The following is a 24,344-nucleotide window of genomic DNA, read 5'->3' as shown; positions in this document are numbered from 1 at the left end:
TATTGATATGGAAGCGTCCTCAGGTAGTGTAGATTCAAGTTTGTTCAAATGATGACCCCTGGGATAGGGAGGAGCCACAATGGGGGGTCATATTTTTACAGAGGAATATATGGGAATTTTTTTTTAAAATCTTCTCAAGTACAACAAAGCCATTTGTTAAAACAAATTATATATTGACATGGAAGCATCATCAGGTAGTTTAAAATTCAAGCCCCCCCCCCCCCCCCCCCCCCCGTAATCTTTTCAATACTGAACTGATTTGTGCTTTTGCCTTGCCAATGTGCTCAGGTGAGCGATGTGGCCCATGGGCCTCTTGTTCTCTTATAACCGGAAGTTGACGTTTTTGTTTCCGGTGGGATCAACATATTTCGAAACAACAAAAGAAATCCAATAATGTGATGTGAGTATTGATTTAAAAAAGGAAAGTTGAAATTTTACGATTTCTTTGATCACTTCCGTAGGCGACCGGAAGTGCCGACGACGAACGAAAAGTAGCGACCCGGCTAGTACCTATCACGAACTATAATCCCTGAAAGTTTGACATTGATATCTCTTGTCGTTCTTGAGATTATCCGCGGACAAAATGTCATTTTGAAATCAGAAAATGTTCTGTAACTTGGCACCGGAAGGGAATTTCCAAAAAATCTCTCAGATAGATCAAGTTCATGTTACAACACACTTTTCCTGAAAATTTCATGTAAATCCATCCAATAGTCTTCGAGAAATCGCGTGCACAAAATTAGAAAGTCAAAAAAATAAGAATAACTAGAAACTCATTGCGAGCAATGAGAGGTCTTCCGTCCGATTCTGAAAAAAAAGAAAACTCAAGCTGAAAAGTGATAAAAGAAACTCAGACACTCATGAGATTTAACCCTGGTCGTCAGCCTGAAAATCCAACGTGCTAACCATTAACCATTCCCTTTTTTGCATCACTTCCTGTCACGATCGGAAGTAACGGCGATACAAGATTTTGTCACGATTCAAATAAACTGATGACTGACTATCAGTCCTGAAAGTTTTAGACTTCAGTCGTTTACTGTTTCCGAGCAATAGACCGGAAGTTGACGATTATTTCCGGTGGAATCTTACATAATTTAAAACAGCGAAAGAGATGCAATAAAGTGATGCAAGTTTTAGTTTAAAAAAGAAAGAAGAGAAATAATATGAGCACATCCTCTGATCTAAAAAAAATAAAACAGGTTTTGTAATCCTCAAAAATAGTTCTATCATTTAATTGTTGCATATTTAAGATCAGAGGTTACGTCCTAAATTAAATATCGAAAAATAGCTTTAAAAGTTGGCTGTTTTGTAGAAATTTTCAGGATACGAGGAAAATGACGCATTTCATGACGTCTTAATGCATAGGCTAGCCAGAAAATTACATCATTTTTGATAGATACCCAGTCATCAAAGGTCTAAATGATATTTAATGCATTGTCAACTAAAACCAAGCAGTTTCAGTTTTTCTGAAATTCACAGGGCCAAAAAAGGTCCTAAGAGAACCTTGTTCTTTAATATTGAAACCACTACACTGTCAGGCAGGTTAATTTTGTTTTCTTATAGTGCCGAATTATAGGATGAAAACTAGCCAGCTAAATTTTGTGCAAGTGCTAGTAGATTTACATGGGATTTGTTACTTGATTTTTAACAATAACTGATAGCAGAGAAAATAATCTGTTACTGATAAAAACTATGAAAAAAAACTATTGTGTTTACTTCCTTTATTCTTTATGCATTCAGCTTTCTATTCTATGCAATTCCAAATACAGACATGTCCGTGTAATCTTTTTCTGTACTTCTACACTACTGCATCAGACCATTTGTGAAAGGCGGGTCAAGATACATTATTTCGCGCCAAACGTCACGAGTAAATCTTCGCACCTTTTCTTTGAAATGTGTCTTCAATTGAATAAGTGTAGTGATAGCTTCAATGAAATTTAAAAAAAAAAAATGTTGCTATAGCCTGATTTTCGAGCCTAAGAATGTTTATTTATCACACTGCACATATAACATATCGTATACGGGCAAGTAACATAAAGGCAGCGCTAAGTTTTCTTACACATTTTATATTCCTCTTAACCCCCAAAGTGGACTATTCCATTTAGTAACACATTAATGAAAAGTCTTGAATGTTTTGCAACAAAACACGTCTCGCCATATGACGCTCAAGGAATCTGATACCTATTATGTTCGGTAACTTGCATCTATAAAAGAATATAACCCTACTAAATCAAAGAAAAATATTGAAAAACGTAAAAGTTGAAAAAATGGACTTTTTTAATTCGCTTCCGGTAGCGACCGGAAGTACTCACGACGCACGAAAAGGCAAACCCGCATATCTAGAAGTCATGTTCTATGGTCTCCAACAATTCTCCAATTCATATCTTTAGCCATTCTTTAGATCTCGCTTGGATAAAATTTCATTTCAAAATCAGAAAATGTCCATAACTTGGAACCGGAAACGAATTTTTCCAAAATTCTTTCAAATGTAACAATGGCATTTTATAGCGCATTATCCCTGAAAGTATGATGGAAAACCATTGAATACTTCTTGAGATATTGCGTGCACAAGATTTGTGTAAAAAATCTATTTTTAAAATGTATTCTGGTAGACAATTTTAAAAACAAATTATATATTAAGCATTACAATAAAAGTCTCTATTAACCCTATTAAAATCGAAGAAAAATATTGAAAAACGTAAAAGTTGAAAAAATGGACTTTTTAAATTCGCTTCCGGTAGCGACCGGAAGTACTCACGACGCACGAAAAGGCAAACCCACATATCTAGAAGTCATGTTCTATGCTCTCCAACAAGTCTCCAGTTCATATCTTTAGCCGTTCTTTAGATCTCGCGCGGATAAAATGTCATTTCAAAATCAGAAAAATGTCCGTAACTTGGAACCGGAAACGAATTTCTCCAAAACTCTTTCAAATGTAACAATGGCATTTCATAGCGCATTATCCCTGAAAGTTTGATGAAAAACCACTGAATAGTTCTCGAGATATTGCGTGCACAAAATTTGTCTAAAAAATAAGAATAATAATAATAACTAGATGGTTCTCGTTGCGAGCAACGAGTGGGTCTTCCGTAAGATTTTGGATAAGATTAGTCAAGATCTTGACTGAGATATTCATCTGTAAAAAGCGAAAGGATGCATATTGTTTAAAACATTATTCTGCACATCTTTTGTTCAACATTGCTCATCAAAATATATCCCCTTTTCGAGATATAAAGCGTCAAAGATTTAGCATTCTGGCCCCTTATAGCCTTTATTACATAACATATGATCAAAATTTTATAATAGATAGTTGCAGAGTGTTAAGATAAACATTTTTCCTTCAGTAATTTATAACAAAATATTCATCATTAAAGAATTATAGATGAAAGACTTTTGGCCCTTCTGAGCCCCTAATTTGAGGGGTCAGCCCCTTTTTCTTGATATCAAATAAAAGGTCTTGTGATTTTGAAGACTTTTTGTTCAACAACTATTCAGAAATTTCCTTTCGTTTAAGACATATATAGAATAACAATATTTAGGGGCCAGCCCTCCAGGTCCTTAATGGGGATGTCTTGCAAAAATTAAAAGGGTGTATATTGTTTAGAACATTATTCTGAACATCTTTTGTTCAATATTGCTTATCAAAATATTTCCCCTTTTCGAGATATAAAGTGTCAAAGATTTAGCATTCTGGCCCCTTATTACGTAACATATGATCAAAATTTTATAATATATAGTTGCAGAGTGTTAAGATGAACATTTTTGCTTCAGTAATTTATAACAAAATATTGATCATTAAAGAGTTATAGATGAAAGACTTTTGGCCCTTCTGAGCCCCTAATTTGAGGGGTCAGCCCCTTTTTCTTGATATCAAATAAAAGGTCTTGTGATTTTGAAGACTTTTTGTTCAACAACTATTCAGAAATTTCCTTTAGTTTAAGAGATATATAGAATAACAATATTTAGGGGCCAGCCCTCCAAGTTCTTAATAGGGATGTCTTGCAAAAATTAAAAGGGTGTATATTGTTTAGAACATTATTCTGAACATCTTTTGTTCAATATTGCTTATCAAAATATTTCCCCTTTTCGAGATATAATGGGTCAAAGATTTAGCATTCTGGCCCCTTATGGCCCCTTATTACGTAACATATGATTAAAATTTTATAATATATAGTTGCAGAATGTTAAGATAAACATTTTTGCTTCAATAACTTATAACAAAATATTCATCATTAAAGAGTTATAGATGAAAGACTTTTGGCCCTTTTGAGCCCCTAACTTGAGGGGTCAGCCCCTTTTTCTTGATATCAAATGAAAGGTCTTGTGATTTTGAAGACTTTTTGTTCAACAACTATTCAGAAATTTCCTTTCGTTTAAGAGATATGTAGAATAACAATATTTAGGGGCCAGCCCTCCAACTCCTTAATGGGGATGTCTTGCAAAAATTATAAGGGTGTATATTGTTTAGAACATTATTCTGAACATCTTTTGTTCAATATTGCTTATCAAAATATTTCCCCTTTTCGAGATATAATGGGTCAAAGATTTAGCATTCTGGCCCCTTATGGCCCCTTATTACGTAACATATGATCAAAATTTTATTATATATAGTTGCAGAATGTTAAGATAAACATTTTTGCTTCAATAACTTATAACAAAATATTCATCATTAAAGAGTTATAGATGAAAGACTTTTGGCCCCTCTGAGCCCCTAATTTTAGGGGTCAGCCCCTTTTTCTTGATATCACATAAAAGGTCTTGTAATTTTGAAGACTTTCTGTTCAACAACTATTCAGAAATTTCCTTTCCTTTAAGAGATATGTAGACTTGAAATATTAAGGGGCCGTCCCTTTAAGTCCTTATAGGGGCTGTTTAGGAAAAATTAAAAGGATGAACATTGTTGAGAACATCATTTTAAACAACTTTTGTTCAATATTCTTTTTCAAAATGTTTCCCCTTTTCGAGATATAAATCGTCAAAGATTAAGCATTCTGGCCCCTTATGGCCCCTAATTATGTAACATATGACAAAAATATTATAATATATAGCTGTAAATTGTTAAGATAAACATTTTTGCTTCAGTAATGTATACCAAAATATTGATCGTTAAAGAGTAATTGATTTAATACTTTCGGCCCCTCTCGGCCCCTAATATGATAAGACAGCCCTTTTTTCTTGATATCGTATTAAAGATCTTGTCATTCTGCACAAATATTGTTCAGTATGTTTTAACAAAATAATTATACTTTAAAAGATATGATACAAAATGTCTCAAAAATTCATTCATGATTCATGTCCTAAATTTCGACCCCTACCGAGCTTCCATACTAGGCACTTCCGGAAAATATCTAAACCCAGGTGCATAATGGCAACATGTCCTCTATCATCACTGAAAATTTCAGCGCTCTAGCTTAAGCCGTTTTTGAGTTCCATCGCAGACAAGGAGGTCCTCTGAATTTTAATAAAAGGGCGATAACTTCCGACCGGAAGTGATTTTTCAAATTTTGAATTGCCGGTACAAACTTCAGATGATAAGACATAAACTCTGAAAATTTGAAGTAAATCGATCAATTCATCTCCGAGAAATCTTCTGCACAAAATCGGTAAGGAGAAAAAAAAGAAGAATAATAATAAAAGTGAAAAAGAAACATAAGAATAATAGAAGGGTCTTCCGCTGAAGACGGAAGACCCTAATAATAATAATAATAAGAAACAGTAGAATCACTATAAGGTCTTCCGTGAAGACGGAAGACCTTAATAATAATAAGAAACAGTAGAATCAATATAGGTCTTCCGTTGAAAACGGAAGACCTAATTAAAATCAAATTCACTGATGCAGAAAAATTATTTTCAAAATCTTTGGTATCAAAGTTCCTTTTAAGAGTTATCTTTCCTGTTGCCCGGGACTCAAAAACTTTGGTAAGTCTCCGCATACGTCATGATACTCAAGTTACTCATTACTGACTACTGAACTGGACAGATAGAAATGAGCAAAACTAGGAATGCACACTATTTATCAATATTTATAAACACACAATGAGTTGTCTTACTGAAACGCACAACTATCAACTTTCAACACAGACTTTGTTGACAATATGGCAATGGGTTTATTAGCCTAAAAGTATTAAAAAAAAAAAAAAAAAAACTTTAACTTTTCTCGTTATACCGGTACCTGTTATAATGCAACATACACCCAAAGGTCTGTTGTCCTTTTATTTAAAAACAATGGAAATCTTTTTCTATCGGTCAATCCGTGATCATGCCATGTGTTCATTGTTTATGATTAGGGTGTCGCTTTCAGTTTACTGCATACTTTTCCCTTGACAAACCTTTATCTCTAAAGCGTTTCAAAGACTCTCTTACAGGCGGTGCCAGGCAAATCGTCAGTGCATAAACAATATAAAACCGGAAGTAATAGTATTTTTTCTCGATATACGTCACAAGTCACGGGGTGTGGAGGACCCTTAATACTTTTATTTCAAAATGGTACTCTAACATTATCTGGTAAAACCCTGATATTTTGGTCGTGCACTGTAGGGCCATACCCTGTGCAAATTCAAGTATAATAAAATCCTTATTAGCTCTACTGGTGAGAGACCAGAAGAGCTTATGCAAAAGTAAGGTGTCCGTCGTCCGTCTGTCTGTCTGTAAACAAATTGTAATGCTACTCCTCCTACAGTTTTGGTCTGATTTCAATATAATTTGGCATACAAGTAGACTACACTAAGGTTCAAAATTCTGTTTATCAGTTTTTGATTTCGATGAACGGTGTTGCCATGGTAACTAAAAATAGAAATTTCTGTGAAATACTTTCAAAACGCTACTCCTCTTACAGTTTTGGTCTAATTTCAAAATAAGTTGGCACACAAGTAGACTACACTAAGGTACATAATTGTCTTTATGGTTTTTAGCTCTACTGGTCAGAGACCAGAAGAGCTTATGCGATAGTAAGGTGTCCGTCGTCCGTCTGTCTGTCTAGCTGTCTGTCTAGCTGTCTGTCTGTGAACAATTTTTCAAAACGCTACTCCTCCTACAGTTTTGGTCTGATTTCAATATAACTTGGCACACAAGTAGACTACACTAAGATACATAATTTAGTGCATCGGTTTTTGATTTCAATGAACAGTGTTGCCATGGATACTAAAAATAGAAATTTCTGTGAAATTCCTTTTAACGCTACTCCTCCTACAGTTTTGGTCCGATTTCAATATAACTTGACACACAAGTAGACTACACTAAGATACATAATTTAGTGCAATGGTTTTTGAATTCGATGGACAGTGTTGCCATGGTTACTAAAAATAGAAATTTCTGTAAAATTCCTTTAAAATGCTACTCCTCCTACAGTTTTGGTCTGATTTCAATATAACTTGGCACACAAGTTGACTACACTAAGATACATAATTTAGTGCATCGGTTTTTGATTTTGATGAACGGTGTTGCCATGGTTACTAAAAATAGAAATTTCTGTGAAATTACTTTAAAAATCTACTCCTCCTACAGTTTTAGTCTGCTTTTACTATAATTAGGCATACAAGAAGATAATACTAAGAAACATAATTTAATGCATCGGTTTTTGAATTCGATGAACAGTGTTGCCATGATTACTTAAAATAGAATTTTTTGTGAAATTCCCATAAAACGTTACTCCTCCTACAGTTTTGGTCTGATTTCAATCTAATTTGGCACACAATTAGAATACACTACGATACATAATATGTATTTCCGTTTTTTTTTTTTATTTCGGTGAATAATGTTGTCATGGTTACTAAAACGCTACTCCTCCTACAGTTTTCGTTTGATTTCAATATAACTTGGCACGGAAGTAGACTACATTAAGATACATAATTCTGTTTATTGTTGCTTGTTGCAAAGTTTCAAATCCAAGTGCTACTTTTCTTTTGTTATACGTACAGACCAGTAGAGCTACAGTCTCATCAGAGACTTCTGGTTTTTAAATATAATTTATTAAAAACAGGAAGATTCACTTAAATATGATAAATAAACATTTGCTGAAAGTTTCAGATCAGTGTGTGCATTATTTTTTGATAAAAATGTGATGTCAACTATTTTACTGGACAAACCTTTTACAATATGAAAATCATGGAAATATAGATCTTTTATTTAAAACTGTTTTTCTTTTATGTTGTCAGATAAATATAACCTATTTTGTAAAATTACGAGCAACAAATTGTGCAGGAATATCAAGTATAGCTCACACTCCACCAGTTTTACTTGATAATACCAAACCTAAAGCTGGAGTGGTTAAAGATGGAAAGGATTATCAGACAGATGTTTTATGGTTTTCAGACACAACTGAAGTTTACGGTAAGGCTTAGAAATACAAATAAACTTAAATCACTTCCTAGGTCTATGAAACTTGCACTATATATACAGTCAAACCTCGTTATCTGGAACTCAATGGGACCAAGATGGGTAAAATACTAAAAGAATAAGATGTTGGGACTTCCAGATCACTTCAATATGTCCAGAGATATAAGGTGTTCGAGATACCGAAGTTTGACTGTAATTTTACAGCATTGTTATACTGCATTTGAAGTATCTAATATCATATAATTTTATTTGTTACCAAATTCATAACGAAAATCATGATACAGTTTTAATTCTTAGTAATGTGCAGAACATACGAAGTTATATCCTAGGCTATCACGTAAAAACAAATTTATAAAAATTATTTTTAAAAAATTCTCTACAGCTTTTTTATGATGTGTAAAGAAATCTGAATATTTTCAGATGTTCAATATTTTCCAATAATCAAAATGAATCACAGATGGATCAAGCTCAAATTTTATTACCGAATATGACGATTGTGCCCCATAATATACAAGTATTTGCAGTTGAGCAGTACTTATTTAAAAGCGAAAATATACAATTATACATGATATGATATAGATTCCACATACATTATTTTATAATATTTTCAGCATTGTATACTTGAACACTGTGGAAAATAAGCAACCTGTATTAAGAAACCACCTGTCATATGTGACCTTTTTTCCTTTCTCCGTTGGAAGGTCTCTTAATACAGGTTTGACTGTATACTTTGCAGGGACCTTTCTTCATTTTGCTAATCCAACACTCCAAGAAAATCCCTGTCCTAATCAAATAATCAGAATCAAAGACCCTACTTGGAAGTTTTTGCACCACCTTGGCATGCTGGATGATGAGGGGGAATTTTGGAAAATTAAGTATGATGAAAAATATGTGATTCCAGCAGCAGTTGAGGACAAAATTCAGATCAAACTAGTACTTACCAAGGATGCCACAGACCACCCAATATTTGGATCAGGTGCTATCTACAGAAGAGCAGAACTTTATAATGGAGGCACATACAAAGTATGATTCACTTTATGTAAATGTATGTCTGTATTCAATTGATAACCACTTTCACTTTTGGTGCCATCTTGCTAAGGTTCCAGATGCACATTAATAAAAAGGGTTTTGGATTCCAATTCTAATTATAATTGAGACTGAAGTAAACAATTATTATAAGATATTCTAGTAAGGGTTTATTCATGTATTTTTCTCATTCAACCTTTGTTAACCAACAGCATATTCAAAGATCAAGGTTACACACATGTCAATAATCAACTCACTCTTCATAAAACAAAATTGTACTAAAAGTGATTTAGTTATAATAAATTGTTAATGCAACAATAGCTGTGACAAATGTAGTGTCTAATCCACCTCTTGAAGGATCTAATACTAAATACTTGACTCTTTACATTTTTATGCCCCCGGATCAAAAGATCCCGGGGGTATATTGTTTTTGTCCTGTCTGTCTGTTTGTCTGTTTATCTGTTTGTCCGTTTGTCTGTTTGTCCGTTTGTCTGTTTGTCTGTCTGTCTTTTGTCAACTTTAACCTTGCCCATAACTTTTGATTGGTTGGAGCTATGACTTTTTGTCCGTTTGTCTGTTTTTCTGTTTGTCTGTTTGTCTGTCTGTTGTCAACTTTAATCTTGCCCATAACTTTTGATTGGTTGGAGCTATGACTTTCATATTTCACATGTGTATTCCTTGTGACAAGACCTTTCTTTGGATACCATCATATTTGACCTTTTGGCCTTGACCTTGGAGTTTGACCCACTTTTGCAAAATTTTATGAGACTTTAACCTTGGCCATAACTTCTGAACAGTTGGTGCTTGGGGTTTCAAACTTCACATGTGTATTCTTTGTGACAAGGCCTTCCTTTGGATACCAACCACTTTGACCTTTTGACCTTGACCTTGGAGTTTGACCTTCTTTTGAAAAACTTTAACCTTGGCCATAACTTTTGAACAGTTGGTGCTTAGGGTTTCAAACTTCACATGTGTATTCCTTGTGACAAGACCTTCCTCTGGATATCAACCACATTGACCCTTTGACCTTGACCTAGGAGTTTGACCTACTTTTGAAAAACTTTAACCTTGGCCATAACTTTTGAATGGCTAACGCTAGGGCTTTCGTACTTCACATATGTAATCCTTGTGACAAGACCTTCCTTTGGATACCAACCACTTTGACCCTTTGACCTTGACCTAGGAGTTTGACCTACTTTTGAAAAACTTTACTCTTGGCCATAACTTTTGAATGGTTGATGCTAGGGCTTTCATACTTCACATATGAAATCCTTGTGACAAGACCTTCCTTTGGATACCAACCACTTTGACCCTTTGACCTTGACCTAGGAGTTTGACCTCCTTTTGAAAAACTTTAACCTTGGCCATAACTTTTGAACAGTTGTATCTAGGTCTTTCAAATTTCACAGGTGTATTCCTCGAGACAAGACCTTTCTTTGGGTATCAACATTTTTTATCTTTTGACCTGGATTTTGACTTGCATTTGAAGAAACTTTAACCTTCGCCATAAGCTGCCATACGGGGGCATCAGTGTTTCACAAACACATCTTGTTAAAGTTGTCGATGATAATTTTATTGAAATTATTTTCTGCAAAGAAAAAAATTAAATTTACTTTTATTTGTTTATACAGCTTAGACTTAGAGCAGCAGATAAAGCTGGAGATGCTGTTACAGAGATTCTATTTTGGGATGGTCCAGAGAAAGGATTTGCAACATTTAAGTACACCGTGGAGAAAGAATTTTTGGGATGTGGATGCTGTTATGATAATCCAATTCCGAAGGTACTTGATCTGTAGTTTATTCCTAATGTATTGAACAAGAGAACTTTAAAGACTTTTTGAAATGAATTACATTTAAGATCATAAAAAAAAAAACAACAAATGAGCAAAAGAAATGGTATTTTTATTTACGTATCTCTCACGATGGGAGTGTTAAACCAATCTAATGAATCTTAATGGTTTAACTTTATTCACATTATGTTGTCCAGACAATGCCAAGAAGTAATGTGAGGTCATGGCATTTAGACATGGTCAAGCCACAAAAAAGCACATGATTGAAGTTGCTTTTTGGACCTATATGTTACAAAAGGATAATTTTTCATGATCACTGTATATGTAATATATATGTATGATATACATACCACACAGTATGATTTATAACTCCATACACTTAATACAATATGATTCAAATCTAAATATCCATACTCTAGGATAGAAATTGAAGAAATTTGGAGATTTAAATATTGAGTATCATCATAAATGAACTGCCATTTTAAGCTTACTACAGTACTTGGGAGAAGTTGAGCTTATTGCTATACTCCCTGTTGTTGGAATTCCAAAGTAAAATTTTAGAAGATCCATTAGCAAGTACTGACAGCAGTATTATGACCAATCTTGCGTGGGTAATGCCTTTAGGTGCGAAGACTACTAGATATGCTTTGGATGCTGAATCTGACCTACATTTTCTGGATGAGTAAACAGCTTAATGTTTTTGATCAGGCCTAATCCCAAGTAACTATTAAGTCTTACCCAGACTCAACTTGCATGGATGATGCATATAAGGATCAAACTATCATACACGCTTCGGGATGCTAGATCTGGTTCTACATTTCTTACATTATTGAACAGGCTGAAGTTTTTGGAGCAGGTTCATTATCAATGATATACAAGTCCTACTCTTGCAATTCTTGCTTCAGACACTGCATAATGCAGATGATGCCTTTGACCTGCATTTTCCAGATGATGTTGATTGAACAGTTGCAAGTTTTGGAGCATGTCTATTTAAATAGCTACCCAGACCAAACTTGCAGGGATATTGCATTTAGGATTGCATATTACTTGAATATTCATTTTGTATGAGACTTTGCCTCACATATTAAAAAGCTGAGGTGAGCTATGTTGTCTTTGATTACCTAGTGTATAGCAGTGATAGAAGCACAGTTATTTCCCCTATTTTAATAAAACTTTGCAAGTCTGAAGTCGTTATATTGATATTTGCTAATGCTGATCATATGTCAATAATGTCATATCATGAATGAACATGACCATGCAGATATATCATTGTATCAAAGAACTATTAGATCCTTAAAGATCAATTAAACATTCTTAAGATCACAAGATTACTTATACATGTACATTAAAGTTCATTGTTTATACTGATTCCAGATAAGACACTTTCCCATGTGTTTTAATATGTAAGACATAATTAATGATGTAAAATATATCAGACTTTTGATATATTTTGATATATCAGCAGTACTCACAGCTCTAGTAGGGCATAAACAAATGAGTGTCTCTGATGTTATTTTTTTTCAGATGTGTGAAGGCTGCAACTGTACAGATTACATTCTTAACAAAGGTTTTCTTTTGAATGAGACTTTCATCACAACCACCACCACGACACAGGCCCCGGACAACAGAACCTATCCGCCATATGATGTGGTGGATGAACAGGGCTCCAGTGTTATTGATAAACCAGAGACAATCCAAAGTCTGGCTTATGACTCTTGTGGAATACAAATCTACTCTGGTAAATTATGGGTTCAAACTATGCTGGCATGATGATACTGTCCAATTTATATTATAAATTATTTTAATACACATACCTTTGGAGAATTTTCAACAATTAAAGTAATTTTTGTGCAGTCAAACATATTATACAGTGATGACCACCTCTATTTAGCAACTTCCTGTATATGACCATTAAATTTCCTCCCAAGAATTTTTCATTATCTCTTACCTGCATTCAGCGACTTGTCTAATGCAACATGCAACTATCATTTTTCATCCCAAAGCAGTTAAAGACCCTGAATTTAGAGATCTCGACTGTTCCTAGAAAATTAACTGAATGTTTTCTTTATGACTATTGTAGTGTTTCGTTTTTCCCTTTCTTACATTATCTTGTCATGAGTAGATTTTATCCTTGACACTGTCATGAAAGTGTGAAACACAATAAAATTGTTTGGGATTTTCTTTTAAAAACTAAAGGATGAGTGCACTTAAGCTATGAGAGTTGGGTCCCAGTGTTTTGCGCAAAATAAAATTCCGAAGTTCATAAACTTTATGTTTTATAGGTATTAAACAATGTCTTAAGAGCAGGTTTTGGTATATTATATTACATGAAAGTATTAAATAATGCCGAGTGACACTAGCTTTTGAGACGGGGGTCTAACAGTTTTGTCACATTTCTTTTGTTATTCATATGCATACCAGTTTTCAAAGACATTGTTTACATCGAGCCGCAACTTGTCCATTGGTCTCATTTGCACAGAATGTGTATTTTAATTTAAACTTCAACATATCCAAAGGACAATGTTGGACAAATTGCGGCTCATATCTAATTTTTTGAAAAAGTCTCCAAACTACGGTCGAATTAGCCACTAAATTAACAGTTCACCGAGTGTCAACGATTGATATTATAATCACTTTACTCACGTGACATTCCACTGTTCGATACGCTAAGGCTTTCATTGAATATTTCATTGTGTTTGTCATTGAAAGTTTCTATTGTGACAGTATCTATCGTACTTCCAACTTCAAACTATGGAAGATATTTGCGCAAATTTTAATAGGGTTTGAAGATTATATGTCTCTTATTTTACTTTGTATTTTTTCATTAGGGGTGTTTTGAAAGAATTCTGGCATTGACAGTGTGATTAGTAAGTAAGTTGTACATGTACAGGCTCATGTCGCCTCTGTATAATGGTCTGCAGGGCGAGACATCTTCCCCATCCCTAAACACTAGAATCTTTTATTATTTGTGCACCATGAAACTACACAATCTCTCTCTTCTCCATTTAAATTCACAGTGCGAAAAAAAAATTATATGTGCTAATGTTTACATTCCACATCCATGCAATTTAAATGTCTCCGCCTATTTGCGGATACCTTAAATACGAAAGTGGTCCCGTTCAAATTTCTGGAATTTAAGGCTTCTACATGTTCTTTTCAATGACATTGTCTGTAATTATAGAAATATGTTTGACAAAAAATTCAAGGAATAAATATCAAAAGAATATACTTGCACAATAATCATAGATTAATTAAGTGATATATTGTAATGTAAAGCTTAAAATGGGTAGCCGAAAAGGTTCCAAATGACGTACTAAAGTGCACTCATTCTTTACACTTACACAAAATTTCAAAATTTACAACTTTAACCTTGGCCCTAATTTTTTAACGGTTTGATCTAAGACTTTCATATTTCACATGTGTATTCTTTGTGACAAGACCTTTCTCTGGGCAACAACAATTTTGACCTTTAAGTCTGATCTCATTTTGAATAACTTTAACTTTGGCCATAACTTTTGAACAGTTGGTGCTATGGCTTTCATATTTCACAGGTGTATTTCTTGTAACAACTTGTGACTGTTTTCATTATTCATGCATGTACTTTGAAAATAGATTCTCTGCTTTAACTGTCATATATGACAGTTTTAGAATTTCCATTGATAGGTTGCTTAATATAGGTTTGAATGTATACTGCAAAACTTTTTTCACCCTTTGTTTTGTAGCTGATAACCATACCGATACAAGTGCCTTTATTGTGTCTTGGTGTCGTTATTTTAACAATACCAGACCAATGAGCAAGTTAATGACAGAAATCCAAATCAATCCCAGTGATGATTACTATAACTACAAGATTGATTTTGTTGTTAAGAATGAAGATTCCCTGTCTGTAAGTATTAAAAAAGGTGAACATTTAATATAGTCCTTTCATGATAACAGGTACTACTCTTTTCCAGGGCATATTTATAATATTTGGCGAAGTTTTTGATGACAGATAATTAAATGACGTATATTAGACAATTGCTTTTATGTCATATTTCACCAAAATTTATCATTTTGCTCTGCAAAAGAGCAGGTATCGCAGTTAATTTTCTTGAAACAGTCTATTAAAAGTTAGTATTAACCTTCAAGACACACAACATTATTAACCTTCAAGACACGCAACATTTTTCTTGTAGAATTTGTTTTGGATTATATTTTCTTTTACTACAGACAAAATGGTGCATGATGGTGTATGTGGAGGAAGACTTTATCAATGAAATCTGTGATGTTCCACAGTTGTCCACCAACGCCTTGTTATTTTTCCATGTCTTCAAGAGACACAATGAGATTCCACCACATGAAGACAGATTCAGTGTCTGGTCAGCCAAAGCTTCTCTGTCTGGCCTAGTGATGCCCCCCACTGTAGGAACCTTGTGTAGATCTGGTCCTCAGTTCATCAGTTATACTAATCCTATCATGTTGTATGAAGCTGGAATTGGAACATCTCCATTATCAACAGATGCAGTGGATTTCACACCGGTATAACTTGTTAGAATTGATTCACTGAATGGCTTTACCCTCTGAGAAAGTATTTTGCTACATACATGTATTATAAAACTATTGTGAAGTAAGGTTCTTTTTTTTTTTTTTTTGTAAATAAAGGTATTCTTTTGTAGATTGATCACCCCTGCATTCCCTGTTATGGAGAATGTTCCCATTATGGCTGTGATTCCAACTGTAATGCCACAGTGACAGTTCAGAAGATCTTTACCCTGACCAATATAAGCTTACCCTCTAAAAGAACAATCTATAATGAGACTGGACATCCATCAGAAGAACCTATCCCATACTACCTTACAGGTATTTATTACAATTTGCTAGGTTTTGAAACTGCCAAATAGAATGCCTTGCTTTGAACCTTTGTTACGATCTACAGTGAAGTTACTTTTATTAAATGGGGTTATTTACTTAATAAGTGAGAGGTACAAGTGGATCTGGGGACACAGCCATTGCCTCATCTGATGGCTTCTATGTGGATGACACCCCTCCTAAATATGACCTTGAACTCATGGAAAGTGCCTTATATATTGATGTTGGACAAGGCGAAAGCACACCAGCTCACTATCAGAAGTCAAACCACACAATTAAATGTATATGGAAGTGTGATGATGATGAAAGTGGAGTTGTGGTTTGTATAATCAGTTTTCACTTGTTTGTTCTAAACATATTATTAGTTGTATGAGTGCATATACCTAATCGTGCACTTATTCATATGCATAGCATATATGAAAATATTTTGGGTGAGCTAATATAATTTTCTATCAAGTTGAATTTAATAATCATTTAAGCACCTTTTTCTTGTCTTGAAAAAAGTGTATCATAATATTGATTTTAAATTATTTTATAGGAATATACCTGGGCTATAGGAACAACTCCAGGATCTACAGATATCCAGAACTTCACATCTACAGGGCAGAATGTTGTAGGAATCAATGACCAGCTAGCGGGAATACTAGAGCATGACCAGACCTACTACGCCACCATTACTTGTACTAATGGGGCTGGTCATACTGCAGTCTACACCGATACTAAAGGTGTGATAGTGACTCTAATTCCTCCAAAAGTAGAATCTGTGAACACAACTATCCCAGGAACAATCCCTTTCACAGAGGAGGTCTCCCCAAAAGATTCTTGGCAACAGCACGATCCAACCACTGTGGGCATCACCTTCACAAAATCAGATGATCCCTCTGTCAATAGATATGGTATGGTCACGGAAAGATGTGACATACTCTTTGTATATACTGTATGATAAGGAATAGTGGGAAAAGGACTGTAAATTGTGATAATACAGTGTTGATAATATGTATGTTAACTTTTAACAATGTAAACCTGTGTTTGAATTCAGAAACATTGATTAAGTATAAGGAATTAATATCATGATTGAAATCTTATTTTGTTATATACAGATCTTTGTGTTGGATCTGAAGAAAACACAGATGATATAGTTCCATGTACTTGGGTTGGTTACAACATGTCTGGGTCTGCTATAATCAGAAATGGATCATTGTGGATAAATGGCAAAAAACTGACAAGGATTTCAGAACTAAAGCCAGTACAAGACTATTCAAACCTAACATACCTTGAAAATAACCATTTTTTGATGCCAGTAGGCAAACAGATGTTTGTCACCATGCGACTGTGCAATGAAGCCATGTTGTGTACCAACAAGAGTCTTGGAGTTGTAGTAATCACCAACAGTGAATCTGTGATCACGACCTCCACTAATGGTACAGCCATCAAAGAGAGGCTCTCACTCGCTGCCAGAAAGAGATCTACAAATGACCTTGACATCTCAACTCCAAATGGTAAGTTAATTAAGGTATAGTAAGGTAAATCTAACTCCAAGTGGCAGATTAATGTACATGTATATTACAGTACATATACACACATATGCCTATATACAGTTGAACTTCGGTATTTCGAACACGGATATCGAATGCCATGGATATGTTGAAGTGATTTTGAAGTCCCAATTCCTTATTCTTTAAGTATTTTACCCTGGATATCTGGAATCCTTGGATATCTTGAAGTTTTTTCTCAGTCCCATGGAGTTCAAGATTATGAGGTTTGACTGTATTCATGTTTATGTATATAGGTTTAGCAGATGGACAGTCAATAATTGTTACAAAGCTGACACAGAAAGATCTGGAGACTACCTACAGTTCTGATGCCTCCACTAACTTTGTACCTTACATACAAGACCCAGCAACCTCCAATGACATGGTCCAAAGGCTTCTGTATAAGAGGTATAACAAAGAGAAGTGTGTGAAAATAAAATTGCCTTAATTAAATCATGAATTTTGACAGGGAAGAAATTTCCAATAATTTCTAATACTAAGGAGGTCGAGAGACAGCAATATTTGTATATAAACATGATCATATGATTACCAGGATGCATGGACAGAAATTTGCCTTCTCCTTTGTATCACTTGGAAATGTTCCAATGCCTGGACCTTTAACATTCTTATATCCAAATGCTGTGACAGGAATCCATAATGGAAACAGAACAGTTTTACTTCATTGGAATCCAGGTGAGATTTTTTGAATGACCTGTTATTGGAGACACACTTATACCCATTTCCCCCTTTTGTTTAGGTGATCTATTGCAGTATGCTGCTATTCATTCCCATCCAATGTACAATACATATCATTGAAAATCTATTAATAGACAATTTTTTGACCAATTTGGTATAAATCTTTAGATACAGGGGAAACAAAAAAGGTTAAATTCAAGGTCTGTATTCCAATGAGGCTTTAGAGTAAGATCAAACTTTAAAAGATGAAAAAAAATCTACTGTTTTTAAAAACGGAATATCTTGCAAAAAATCTGCATGATTGTAATGGGCAATGTACCTCCTTGGTATTACATATCCTCAGGATTCAGTCCCCAGGATGGGGCAAGTGAAGATGCATGATTTATACTCATAATCTGTTTTATTTCGGGTCAAACAAAATCATTCACTATATCCAAATTGTCCGTCCTTGTCAATCTTTTCAGAACTATTAGTATGCTGGATATTTAACTAAATAATGATTAATTATATACTAAAAAATGAATTAACTATGATTCAAAACTTTATTTAATAAAGCTACTTTTTCATATGTAAATTCAGATAACTTTTCAAATCATCGTGACTGGTCATAGTAGCCTAGTTTTAGGGCACTCACTTCATGATCAGAACGCCCTGGTTTGATTCTCGTTCACCGCTCCACGTCATACCTAAGAAGTAAACATAGGTAGTGACTGTTCCTTTGCCAAGCTCCTGGCACTAGAAGCGAAAGTCACAGGTCTTTCAGATGAAACCATAAAAAGTGAGGTCACGGTAGGTGTTGGCATGATAAAGAACCCTCACTGCTCAATGGTCCTGAGTGCCAAGTATAGGTCTAAATTTGAAGCCCTTCACTGACATATGGTGACATCTCTATAAGATTGAAAAATTCTTGAATGGACAAGGGTATGGTTTATGACTAATAGTCAGTCAAACCTTTAAACAGGAAAAAAAATTTTTACTCTCCCTTTTCATGATCAACAGGACCAGAGTGATTTGCAAGACTTAGTCTTGAAATGAAGTGTAGATAAACCATATTCAAATCATGGTTCCCTGGGCTATAATGGGACAACATTTAGGTTTAAGTTTGGCATTAGGAAAATGTACACTGTTAGGAACAACAAAATCCCCCACTCAAGGATGCATTTTGACATGCTTGTTAAATTTTGTACTGAGTTCAGAAATGTAAACTTTCTAAGTTGGTTCAATGTGTGGCATAGTCCAGGTTGGGGCAACAATTTAATAAACCAAGAATTATGCAATGTTTTGTTCAGTTCAAGTAAAGGAAACAAGGTGAAAATGAAAACAATAATAACAAATGCCTGTAAGATGCACTTTAACTTGTATATTTTTGTAAAGTCATGCAGTACTGGGAGATCAGCAGTAAGACTTGCACTCATCTAACTGCAGAGGAACAAGAGGTGTATGATCCAAACACACAAACAATGACTGTTAAGGTATACTTTTAGATTCATTCAAAGATATATAAATACTTTTTTTAATCAAATTCATGTTACAAAGAAACTACTTGAATAGAAAGGGTTTTATATATTTTGTACCATTTATTCTCAGAGTATATTTTAATAGATGTGAATTTCTTATAGGTATGCAGTACATATAATAGAGAAACAGAAATTTTAAGAAAAAGAAGATCCAGCTACCTAAGAGGAGAAGAATACTTCAGAAGAGAAACCATGTTTATTTTGGCTGATGTAGAAACAACAATACATAATACACCACCTGTGCTTAACTGCCAGAAGAACATTTCACTTTTAGAAGACTCTGGTATGTAACACTTTACTGACTATATTGGAATGATGTTAACTTCCTCCAGACTGAGTCTCTTCTGTCATTGTTCTTGACTCTTTTCAAAGGTCACCTCTCTATAAAGGTCACTTTTAATGGTTCCCGTAGGTGACTGCTTAATACAGGTTTGACTGTATATTGGAATGATGTTAACTTCCTACAATCTCTACTGTCATTGTTCTTGACTTGATAGGTATTGTGAATTACCAGCTTGTGGCATATGATCCTGAAGGAGATACTGTTCTCTTTAAACTACCTGACCAAATATTAAAGTTTGGAGAAGCATCATTGACTCCAGAAGGATAGTAAGTCAATGAATAATTATGTTCACTTTGTGATATATGTAAACATACTTACATTAGAGGTAATCAAACTTTGCTACCTTTAGAGCGGTTTCTTCTCTGCTAATTTACATGCTATTATATTATTAGAACTTACAAACATTGTTTTAAATATTCAGTATTTACAATTTTCATAATGATTCAAGGAGTTTCCTACTTGCTCTACAGTTTGCTAAATAGAATTAACTTCATTTTACCCATTTTAGCACTTGAGAACCTATTTCATTTGAAATTTTAACTATTTAGTCATTAGTAGTAGACAGGATAATAAACTTTAAATTTAAATTAAATATGGGTGACTCAAGATGTTTCTAACTTTGCTCTCTCAAAGTTCTTGATCTCTCAAAGTATAACCTGGTCCCATCTTTTCCTCTATCTATCTGGGCAAATTTACTCCTGATCTCTCGAAGTTCCTTATCCTTTGAACCAAGACCTGGGTCCCATTACACAGATTTCATTGTTTTGTACTCTTGATCTCTCAGAGTACTCAGAGAGTCTCAGAGCTGAGATAGCCAATCTCAGCTGATTTTGCCTTAGCAATAAGTGAGAATGATGATTTTGAGAATTTAATTTGAAGTGTGTCAAAAATTTCTCTTAAATTACAATCTTTGTTCTATCTCTACACAATCACAGTAAGGCAATCATTGCACAAAATTCCAAACTCAAGTATGAAATAGAGATACTCAGCAATAGGTTGAAGAACCTAGTGAACTAGTGGGAGATCAGGCATGCTATTTGCAACAAATACAACCTAATCATTACAGTAATAAAATTAAAACATCTAAATATTGAAACTGTTAGACTTTTTTCTTATTTAATCAGGATATGATTTTGTTGTTTGAAATCAGTGAATTACCAGTAAAATATGAATGAAAATGTGTTTAAATGTGTTTCCAGTAAACTTAATAAGAGAACCATAATTATCAGACTTGAAATTCGAGATTTCTTTTCCCTTTTGATCTCTCAAACCCCTCGATCTCTCAAACATTTTTTAAGGTACCTTGAACTTTGAGGGACTGAGAAACAACTGTAATTATAACATTAACTGTTTCTTTTCAGCTTTGCTTACAGTCCCTGCCAGGATTGTTCTGGAGTAGAATACATCAATATTGTCATGTATGAAATAGATGTAGACATTAATCCCCAGAATTCATCAGACATTCTAGCAATTCATATAGAGGAAATTAATGATCCTCCCATTGTTTTCCTGCTTCACAATGGCCAGTCAATACTTCATGATGATCCAACCGAACCTGTCACAGTGAGTATTACGTACATTATGAATAAAAAGTAATAACAGTCCTTTATGGATATTGTTTTTTTAAGTTCACCTCAAAGAAGTTGGAGGAGCTTATGTAATAACCTTGGCGTCAGTGTGCAAGGTTAAAGTTTTTGGAGCAGATTTCTTTTCAAGTATTTCTATGCTCTATATTGATCAGGGATGCATGGACAATGCTTTTAGTATATTTCATTGTACCAGTTCAAGTTTCAGTTTCTGTATAAAATTTCAGCCAAAGAATGACCAGGTTAATGTTTGTGGAGCAGGTTTAAGTTTATGGAGCAGGTCTCATTTCCATGTACCTATAAGCCATATACTGACCAAACTTGCAGGGATGATACGTCTAAGGATGCATACTACCAGGCTTGCTTCAGATGCTGGATCTGACCTGGATGAGTTACCAGGTTAAAATTTTGGAGCAGGCTTATTCCAGTGTAACTTCTAGGCCCTATCCGCCAAGCTTGCATGGATTTAACATCTAGGGATGCACCCTATCAGACTTTCTTCAGATGTTGGATGAGTGAGACTTTCTTCAGATGTTGGATGAGTGAAGATGCGTAAGTTTTTGCAGCAGGTTCATACCAGTGTAAATTCAGGCCCTACCTGGACCAAACTTTGATGGAGGATACATCTAGGGATACGCACTACAGACTTACCTTGGGTACTTAGGATGATTGAAGTACGCTATTCAGATGATTGACCAGTTAAGGTCAAGATCTAGCAAATGAAAGGTGCCTACAGATTTCTCAAATTTGAGAAATAAATTCCTTTAATGGTGCTTTATAACTTTAGCTTGGTCAGATAAGGTGTTTTGGGGCATAATTTGTTGATGAACAAGACGAAAAATCATATTTTAAACTGTCATTTTCAATGGAAAATTAAGAAAACTAGTCATGAATACGGGAGTTTTTTTCCATATCAGACAAAGAAATGCATCCAGATTGCCTACAGTCTCTCAGAAAACGATAATTTGTATGTTCTTGGCCTTTTCTTTAAACTAATATTAAATTAAATATAGGTATCGGGATTACTTTTCACATGATTTCAAATTGAATTCTATTAAAGTACTTTATTTTCTACAAAATTCTACTAGAGCCGTAAAGTACGGGAAAAAGAAAGTTAAAATTGATTATGACGTCATAATGGATCTAGCACCAAAAAGTTAGTCTGAAGTCATTTACTAGATCTTGACCTTAAGTTTTTTTGAGCAGATCCATTTCCCATTGACTATAAGGCTACCTGGACCAAACATGTATGGATGATGTATCAAGGGATGCACACTAACAGACTTGCTTTGTATGCTAGATATGACCTGATTTTCTGGATGAGTGACCTGTGTAAGTTCTAAGGACAAGTCCATTCCCAAGTAACTGTAAAACCCTACTGGACTAAAATTGCATAAATGTTGCATCTAGGGATGCACTCTACTAGATTATTAGTTCATTGGACTTTGTCTTACTTTTACTTAACCTTCTTTGAGGTGAGCTCTGTAATCTTTGATTTCCTGTGTTTTTTAATGACATTTATAATGTAGATCTTAAATCAAACTTTTCTATTGCTAGAAGACATGTTTGTTGTACGTATAGAAAATATTTAGAAACAACTATTCCTACTTTTACAATTGTAAACCATTTCTGTATGATTCTTTTCAGATTTTGCTTGAAGCCAAAAATGACTTTAATCCTGAAAAATGGAATGATACCTGGCAGGCTGTGCTGGGAGCTTATGATGTAGAGAAACATGATAATATTCAGCTGAAGTCTCCTGCAACTTTTCTAGCAAACTTCTCAGTTTTTGGACAAACAAACAGAATTCCAGAGATTAACAATGATTGTACAAAACGTGTTCCAAATGCTGTAAGTGTATGTCTTTGTGCTTGTAATATCCTCCAAACCAATACATGAGTAGTATTAAATTTAAAAAAAATAATGTAGGTCATGGGTTTGCTGACATCATTAAAACAATCTATATGATTTGGTCAACTTTCTTGTACTCACTTGATTATGACATCATAATGAGAAAAATCTGTGATGATTTTTTTGTTAATCATAAAATGATGTGGAACAAGTGTCAACTGAATTTTTATTTCCTTTAACATTTTTTAATTAAAAGTTTGTCATATTAATATAGAAGTCATCATATAAACAACTCCAAATATAGCTGTTACATCAAAAGTTTAAAATTATTTTTTTTAAAGGGCATTTTAAAAATATATCTATATCACAAATGAAAACTGCTCAGGTACAATGAAGCATAAAGGACATTTTTAAGTGATACAGACCTTCTATAAGTAATGGCTTACAATGCTGTTAGCTTCAGAGTTTATGCGCTAGTTTCAGACCTGCTTCAGATGCTGGATCTGACCTACATTGAGCAGGTTAAATTTTTTTTAGCAGATTCATTCCCAAGTAACTATAAGCCCTATCTGGACTTAACTTGCATGATGCATCTAGGGATGCACACAACAAGACCTGCTTTGGATACTGGATCTGACCTACATTTTCTGGGTGAGTGAACAGGTCATAGTTTTTACAGCAGGTTCGTTCCCAAGTAACTACCTTGAAGAAGCTTGCGTGGATGCACTACCACACTTTCTTTGGATGCTAGATCTAACCTTCATTTTCAGGATGAGTGAACAAGCCATAGTTTTTGGAGTAGTTTAATTCACAAATAAAGT

The 24,344-nt window shown here is 34.3% G+C and overlaps 1 protein-coding gene across 1 annotated transcript in view; it reads left to right on the top strand.

Annotated features, from left to right (window-relative positions):
- LOC133181486 (uncharacterized) overlaps positions 1–24,344 on the top strand; it is a 344,223-nt gene that overhangs the window by 304,682 nt on the left and 15,197 nt on the right. Inside the window, 17 exon segments of the mRNA XM_061315978.1 lie at positions 8,154–8,328; positions 9,071–9,357; positions 10,992–11,141; positions 12,675–12,888; positions 14,873–15,036; positions 15,360–15,668; positions 15,806–15,989; positions 16,106–16,317; positions 16,537–16,894; positions 17,099–17,497; positions 17,788–17,938; positions 18,084–18,223; positions 19,601–19,698; positions 19,846–20,026; positions 20,241–20,352; positions 21,448–21,649; positions 23,320–23,523. Of these exon segments, the coding sequence (XP_061171962.1) occupies positions 8,154–8,328; positions 9,071–9,357; positions 10,992–11,141; positions 12,675–12,888; positions 14,873–15,036; positions 15,360–15,668; positions 15,806–15,989; positions 16,106–16,317; positions 16,537–16,894; positions 17,099–17,497; positions 17,788–17,938; positions 18,084–18,223; positions 19,601–19,698; positions 19,846–20,026; positions 20,241–20,352; positions 21,448–21,649; positions 23,320–23,523 (3,540 nt within the window).

The sequence above is a fragment of the Saccostrea echinata genome, unplaced genomic scaffold, assembly GCF_033153115.1.
Source record: "Saccostrea echinata isolate AGI-Se365-2 ecotype Australia unplaced genomic scaffold, CSIRO_AGI_Sech_v1 ptg000009l, whole genome shotgun sequence".
Taxonomy (NCBI): domain Eukaryota; kingdom Metazoa; phylum Mollusca; class Bivalvia; order Ostreida; family Ostreidae; genus Saccostrea; species Saccostrea echinata.
Note: the sequence above shows the minus strand (reverse complement) of the source record. Positions and strands in the feature narration are given on the sequence as shown.